This window comes from Loxodonta africana, chromosome 1, assembly GCF_030014295.1.
Source record: "Loxodonta africana isolate mLoxAfr1 chromosome 1, mLoxAfr1.hap2, whole genome shotgun sequence".
NCBI classification, from domain to species: Eukaryota; Metazoa; Chordata; class Mammalia; order Proboscidea; family Elephantidae; genus Loxodonta; species Loxodonta africana.
In genome coordinates, this window is record NC_087342.1 from 158,864,635 (window position 1) to 158,872,832 (window position 8,198).

General features: G+C 36.0%; 1 protein-coding gene across 1 annotated transcript; it reads left to right on the forward strand.

Annotated features, from left to right (window-relative positions):
- Positions 1-467: 467 nt before the first annotated feature.
- Positions 468-2,500, forward strand: FUT9 (fucosyltransferase 9). Its single transcript, XM_003404336.3, has one exon. The coding sequence runs from the start codon at positions 953-955 to the stop codon at positions 2,030-2,032; it is 1,080 nt and encodes a 359-aa protein (XP_003404384.1). The 5' UTR covers positions 468-952; the 3' UTR covers positions 2,033-2,500.
- The last annotated feature ends 5,698 nt before the right edge of the window (positions 2,501-8,198 follow it).

Sequence of the window (8,198 nt, forward strand, 5' to 3'; positions counted from 1 at the left end):
CAGTCTGCAAAAGTTTACAAGGTCAAGATTGTTCTTTATGAATTATAACTCTGTTCAAGGTTTCTTTTTTTTTTCTTTTAAGAATCCATTTATTTAGATTTTTATAATACTAATTTTAATGCCAAGAAAATCACACTTTTTAATACCCCAATACCAAACAAGTGAGAATATTGTTCTAATGCCAATGGGACTTTTGGTAATCGCATCCTGGTAGATACTGTGCTTACTAACAGATTACTAAAAGTAAACAAAGAAAATTGTAAGAAAAAAATTTAAAAATAAATCAATGAGGGGTTTAAATTTATCAAACTTTTGCACCAGTATATATATATATATATATATATATCTCAAGAGATGCCATTTTTTACCAGATGACTACCCTGATACATTTGTAAACAATGAAGATTTATTTGTACCAGGAAACAAAACACAACATTTTCCTTTAAAAAGTTTTTATGTCCTTTTGAATTCCATCTGAAAGCAAAATTATATTACAGTCTCAATAAGCTAATAAATAAATGGATATATCAGCTGGGAAATATTCATTGATCTGATATGGTTTAAATGTACTAAAAATTTTAATCATGGCTTTGGTGAGGACAGTCAACATTGTGCCAATTTTCTACAAGCAAATAAAAATATAATAGGTAAGGACGGCACTGAAAAAATGCAACTTGGCATGAAGATATGCTGGTACTCTTAGAACAAATTCCGAATCATTATTTGTAGAGAAGAATTTATGGGAAATTTTCTAAAATCAGTTTCATGGCTTAAATGAAAGCTCTGTTTCTCTCAATGGTTTATAACACTGAATGGAAAAATGCAGTTGATTTTGCAATTAAATATATATGACGATGTACTACCTGTTTACTTGAAATTGTGTTAATGATTGTCTCTCCATCCCTATCCCCAACTTACTCCTGTAACTTTCTCTGTTTCACAGGAAAAAATTATGACCTCAGCATCTAAAGGAATTCTCCGCCCATTTTTAATCGTCTGCATTATCCTGGGCTGCTTCATGGCCTGTCTGCTCATTTACATCAAGCCCACCAACAGCTGGATCTTCAGCCCAATGGAGTCAGCCAGCTCAGTGCTGAAAATGAAAAATTTCTTCTCCACCAAAACTGACTATTTTAATGAAACTACTATTCTGATTTGGGTGTGGCCATTTGGGCAGACCTTTGATCTTACATCCTGTCAAGCAATGTTCAACATCCAAGGATGCCATCTCACAACTGACCGTTCCCTCTACAACAAATCCCATGCTGTCCTGATCCATCATCGAGATATTAGTTGGGATCTGACTAATTTACCTCAGCAGGCTAGGCCCCCATTCCAGAAATGGATTTGGATGAATTTGGAATCACCAACTCACACTCCCCAAAAGAGTGGTATCGAGCACCTATTCAACCTGACTCTGACTTACCGCCGTGACTCAGATATCCAAGTGCCTTATGGCTTCTTGACGGTGAGCACAAACCCCTTTGTGTTTGAAGTGCCAAGCAAAGAGAAGTTGGTGTGTTGGGTTGTAAGTAACTGGAACCCTGAGCATGCCAGAGTCAAGTATTACAATGAACTAAGCAAAAGCATTGAAATCCATACCTATGGGCAAGCATTTGGAGAGTATGTGAATGATAAAAATTTGATTCCTACCATATCTACTTGCAAATTTTATCTTTCCTTTGAAAACTCAATTCACAAAGATTACATCACTGAAAAGCTCTACAATGCTTTTCTGGCTGGCTCTGTACCTGTTGTGCTGGGGCCATCTAGGGAAAACTACGAGAATTATATTCCAGCAGATTCATTCATTCATGTGGAAGATTATAACTCTCCCAGTGAGCTAGCAAGATACCTGAAGGAAGTTGACAAAAACAATAAGTTATACCTTAGTTACTTTAACTGGAGGAAGGACTTCACTGTGAATCTTCCACGATTTTGGGAATCACATGCATGCTTGGCTTGTGATCATGTAAAAAGGCATCAAGAGTATAAGTCTGTTGGTAACTTGGAGAAATGGTTTTGGAATTAAACTTTTCCATAATTTTCACACTTGCTAAAATATTTTGTTGAGATGTGATGCAAATTTTCAGGATAAGAAGAAAGCATTCTGCTTTTCTGTCACAACTTATTTTTACCACCCTCTGTTGGATTAACATGTATATTTTGATGGAGATTTTTAAGAGCTCAGCATTAGCAATCATTCCATTTGGTTTTAAATTATCCTGTATATACCTAATTGTGTGTATTGAAAATAATTTATTCTTCGCTATCATTTTTAAACATTGTTTTTCCCTCACATTTTTGTAGTTGTAACCTAAGTTTGTGATTTGATTCTTGTGTTTCTACATTGATCATATCTTTATTATGGGAAATGAAGATGAACTTCTTAAAATACCACAAAGGATTTTCACTAAATACTATAATCTCTGGTTTCAAGTTGGCATAATATAACAAAGGAAGAGTGTATAGTAATTGAATTCTAACCTCTTTGACTTCAAAGTTGAACAGAGTATATAACTGTCTCTATTTGCTTTATTTCTTACTTCTTTGCTACATTTATGAAGGCAGAATTATTCATGTAGTGAATAAGAAAGACAGTGAAGCATAACTATTCTATTCAGGAAGGTATTAAACTTCCCATTTATTTTAATTAAGCTGACTTGCAAGTATAGGCGTTTATTCTCATGATCTTAAGATAAAATATTTGAATATTTTTAAATATCCAATTTGTTGAGATTTTCAATACCTGAGAAATAATCCTAATAATGCTTAAGGAAAACTAAGAATCTCTTCCTGATTCTGATGATACTCATTCTTATAATAAATAATTTCCTCAAATACCAACAAAAAATAGTATCTATAGATCCAAATCATGTTTATGAATGATACTATTTATGTCCAATTTTTAATAACATATCAATTTAAAATATCTTTCTGAAGGCCCAATATTTTAAACAGCTTGATTTTTTTCATACAGAGAAGTAAATAGATATAACATTTGAGCCGTTTATCTTATCATCAAGAGAACCTAAATAAAATTATCATCAAGGTGTTAAATATAACATGTTGAATATAATGAAAAGGAGATCTATAGGAAACACACAGTGCCTGACACAGGGTAAGGTCTCAATGCATATTTGTTGAATGAATAAATGAATGGCATGGAAGGTCATGGAAATTTTTTGTTTGTTTCAATGAAATGACAGTTCTAGCCAATAGATACTAATTGGAGATGATGTTTTATATTCCATTTTAGTAATTATATATACACAGCACATATGACCATGGATTTCATCGGACTTATAAAATGAAAATAAACCCATTAATACCCTACTTTTTAAGAGAATTCACCCCTGAACTTGCAGTTGCCACACACCGTTTCTCCTCTCTAAGGTTAGAGAAGGGGAGAGCTGGATATAAGAGAGTGTGAGTGAAATTGGTCCAGTTGCTACAAAAAGGTATCATGTTTGGAAAACTAGAGGGTCAGCAAAACAAAGGAAAACCCTTAACGAGATGGATTGACACAATAGCCTCCAAAATGGGCTCAAACATGTCAAAGATCATGCAAATGGACAGGATTCGGCAATGTTTCATTCTGTTATACATAAGGGCTCCATGAGTCAGAGCTAACTCGATGGCAGTTTACAACAGTAGGTGAAAAAAGATGGGATGCTAAGGATTGTTCAAGGAAAGCATTCCCCAGAAGAATCTTTAATGACTGTGCCATTCAGGCCAAAAGCCTATCAACAGAATTAGCATGTTCTGAAGACATCCATTGGGGTCTATTTGTGAGTTAGTCTAATAATCATTTTATACATGTTGACATGAGCAGAACCAAACCCATAAATCTTCTCAACCAGATGGAAATTAGAGAAAGAGACAAATTTCAATTCCATAGGAAGGAGATGGAAACCCTGGTGGCGTAGTGGCTAAGTGCTACGGCTGCTAGCCAAAGGGTCAGGAGTTCAAATCCGCCAGGCGCTCCTTGGAAAGTCTATGGGGCAGTTCTACTCTGTCCTTTAGGGTCACTATGAGTTGGAATTGACTCAAGAGCAGTGTTTTTTGGGGTGGGGGGGTGGTTAAGGAGATAGGCCCAACAATGAAGACTGCCTTGTGAAGGAATGAGTTCTCCATAGCACTGGGAAGATTTAAGCAGAAGCTAAATGACCATGGTACACACCAGCTTTAGATGGAAGTTTGTTTGATCCCCCAAATCACTGCTTTATTCGTGATTGAACTCTGTGTCAGACAATGCCCTAACCACCACAAAGATATAGATGAACAAAGTATTATCACTGTCCTCAAAGAGTTTATAATTAAGTGGAGAGACACATATAAGACACATATTCCAGCCTGAGTCGGTGTTTATGCATGTGCTACTTTTGATAGAGTTTATATGGGTGACTACTGATTTAATGAAAAAAAGAAAGCAAATTTTCCTGGTTGCTTAGACATTTGACATGTTTCTGAGCTGGTTTTCTTCTCAGCTTCAAACTTTCTCTGTTCATTTGCTTTGACATAGTTCCCCTCCATATTATCTCTTCTAACTACAGTGCATCAAGATATAGTAAGTTTGTGTGGACTCTTTCCTAGGGTTCAGTTGAGTCATTTCCTTGGGCTCTTCAAATTGCATGTCCTACCCTATCAGTCTAAGCAAAATGCCACTCTCAAGGTTGTATAAGGCTCTCAGATACTCATTTAATAAATCTTGTGGATTGCAGTTCTTATTAAGAATATCTGGTGAAAGATTTAACAAAATTTGCTTGCTGCTGGTTATAAAAATAAATAACTATGCCAGGGGATAAATTGTGGATATAAAAGGAGAACAATTTTAAATTTAAAATCTTTTTATTTCAAAATATCTAAAATCTATTAACTTCAATGGTATGAATATTTAAATACTAATTATTATAGCCCTTATTAGTGATAATATATACTGACTTGCCCATACACAAAAGTATTACTTTCTGAAAAAAACTTGACAGTCATATATTTTATGATAGCCATAAATCTGACAATATGAAGTAGAGACTGAAAAATTGTATCTCAATAGAAAACTAGTGTCAGCTTAATTTTTTTTATATTTACTATAAAGTCCTGACATATTCACTATACATGTCCTAGAATATGCAAAAATGTTTTCTTTTGGGGGGGCTTAGAAAGCTTAGAGTATTTGGTGTAACCAAAAAAAAAACCAAACCCACTGCCGTCGAGTAGATTGCAACTCATAGTGACCCTATAGGACAGAGTAGAACTGCCCACAGAGTTTCCAAGGAGCGACTGGCAGGTTTGAACTGCCGTCTTCTTGGTTAGCAGCCGTAACACTTAACCACTACGCTGCCAGGGTTTCCATTTGGTGTAAAGTGGCATCATATTTTGGAAGTCTTTGCTGAGCCTTTAGCTTCCCACCTCCAATTGGAGGCTAAATATGAAAAGTTTAGGAAACTATGGGATTGATATGTTTTGCCTGCCTGCTTTCAAACTAGATTCCATGAGTCTAAAGATAATCACCTGGAAATGTCTTTCTATGAATGAACGTTATCAAAACTAGTGTTAAAACTCATTGCCCTCTAGTCAACTCCGATTCATAGCAACCCTTTAGGACAGAGTAGAACTATCCTTTCAGGCTTCCAAGGCTGTAAATCTTTATGGAAGCAGATTACCACATCCTTCTCCCATGGGGCAATGGGTGAGTTCGACCGCCGACCTTTCTGTTAGCAGCCGAGTGATTTAACCACAGTACCACCAGGGTTCATCCAAACCAGTGTTAGGCCCTTATATTATGAGTACGTGCTTGACCACATGGTAAAATTTCCTTGAACTTTGATCACATTCACGGCAGCTTCTTTACAGATTGTTGTTGGTGGTGGTGTCATCGAGTAGCTTCCAACTCGTAGTGACCCTATAGAACAGAGTTGTACTGCCTCGTAGGGTTTCCAAGAAGCAGCTGGTGGATTTGAACTGCGGACCTGTTGGTTAGCAGCCATAGCTCTTAAACACTGTGCCACCAGGGTTCCTCTTTACAGATTAATTATAAGTAAACAGTTTAATTAACAAATAGAACTAAAAATAAGCATAGTACCTAATGCAGAGGAAGGTCTCAAAAAATATTTGTTGAATGAATAAAGGAATAGCATTAGAGGTCATACAAAATATGTTTTTTAATGAAGTGACAGTTCCAGCCTATTGGTACAAATTGGGGATGATATTTTGTATTTATTTAATTGGTCAGTTTGCTTCCTGGATGTAGAAGGAAGTCAGATTAAGTCCTTTCAGTCATTTTAAACTCTAAACTCCACTCCCTCACAACCTTGCAAGAAAGACTAAAGAGGATTTGAAACATTTTAAATTTCTATTAAAATATTAATATACCAACTGTTTCTAACAGGAAAGGAAATTAGTGTTTAAGGAGAATATAAAGTGCAAGCACTGTGAAGGGCAGGTATTTATTAGCAAACTGTGTGTGGAGAGAAATAAAGTTTCTTTCCATTTTTGTACTGCAAACATCAGTCAACTAAGGTGATACTTTTTTTGGATGTCTCTCATCTAGAGGTTTTGTAGCATTTTGCCAATGAGTAAGCTTTACTACTATCCGAAATTACCTCTCTCTCAGTAATTCACATTTAATGTATCCATACTCATACACATTATATTAAATACTTAACAGAACATAAATGAGAGAGAGCCTGCTAAACCAGAAATATGAATAATGCTACCTGGGTTATTAATTCAACAAACTTTAATTTTGAAAGGGTTACTTAACCTCTTTGGACCTTGGTGTTTGTAAGGTTCCTTCTGGCACTATTACTTTTCTAGTACGGAATCTAAATTGATACATGCATGCATTTACAAATGAAATTTCAATGACCATCTCAAAATAATTTTTTTCAAAGTAAATATTCCAAACAGACGTCTCTCTCATTTCTCTGTATGAGTATTTAAAGTGTGAAACTGATTATTTAAACTAATAACGTGCAACCTAATCCAGTGCTTAGAATATAGCAAGTGCTCAATTAACTAATGTCCCTCCTCTATCTTTTCACCCCACCCCTAGTTCTCTACCTGTGTCCTTTTCAATTCATGTACTAAACTTTTACTGAGGCCTTGCTAGCCTGCAGAAAATCAGCCACATACAGGATATTAAAAAAATTTTTTTTTTAATATTTTTCTGTACCATCCATATTCTTATAAGAATTATCTAAGTTATTTATTGATGAAAATTTTCAGGGAGGCAACGGAGGCACACATTCAATTCCCAATAGATAATAAGATGGTGAGTATAATTCGAGTAAACCAGATTGAATACATCTGAATATTTTTTAACAGGGTTTATATACTTTTGCATTTGATTTACTTTGAAAACAGTTTGATTTAAAAAGCACCTCTCTGATACCAGCCACCTTTTGTCAGTATCCCTCAAAGCACCATTCCCGGATCCCCTGACCCAGAATTTCCAGGGCTTTTTATTAAAAATACTGATTCCTGGGCTGTGCCCCAGGCAATTGGAATCTCTTTAAGTAGACCAAAGTGGGGACGGGGGGAAGTCATGCTTTTTATACATTTCCCAAGTTATTCCATTCCAGGCTACAGTCTGTAAACTATTCTAGGCCAGCAGTTAGCTGCACAAGAGTCATTTGAAGGACTGTTAGTGATGCAAATTCTTGAGTCCTTGCCTACAGCTTCCGATTCTCTGAGTCTGAGATGGGACTTGGAGTCTGTATTTTAAAAGCCATCCCAGGTGGTTCTGTTATGCTGTCAGGTTTGAGGTCTGCAGTTTTACCCACCTGTTAAAGCGTGAAGTGTTCTATTACTCAATTGATAGCAATGATTGCCATTCTTCAATGCACCTGTTCTCTTCCTGACTCTCTCAGTAGAGTACGCCCCCGGCCTTAAGATTCAAGGTGTTCTTTATGCCTAATTGCTTCATGCATGAACAGTGAACTCACTAACTAATCTCATAGTTTTAGGGCAGGTTATATACAGTGTCCAGACTTTTCAAGTCATGAGTGGGTTATACCAGTAGTCCTCAAGTTTGGAAGTACATTAGAATCACCTAAAAACCAAAAAAAAAAAAAACCTAGAGAGACTTTAAATTGGCTGCTGCCCAGGCCCCACCTGCAGCGACTCTGACTTAACTGGTTTGAGGCAGGGCCCAGCTAGAGAACAGTTGGAAAAGCTCCACAGGTGATTCTAAT

Coding starts and splice junctions, on each gene's coding strand:
- FUT9 (XM_003404336.3), top strand. CDS start 953: ATGACCTCAGCATCTAAAGGAATTCTCCGCCCATTTTTAATCGTCTGC.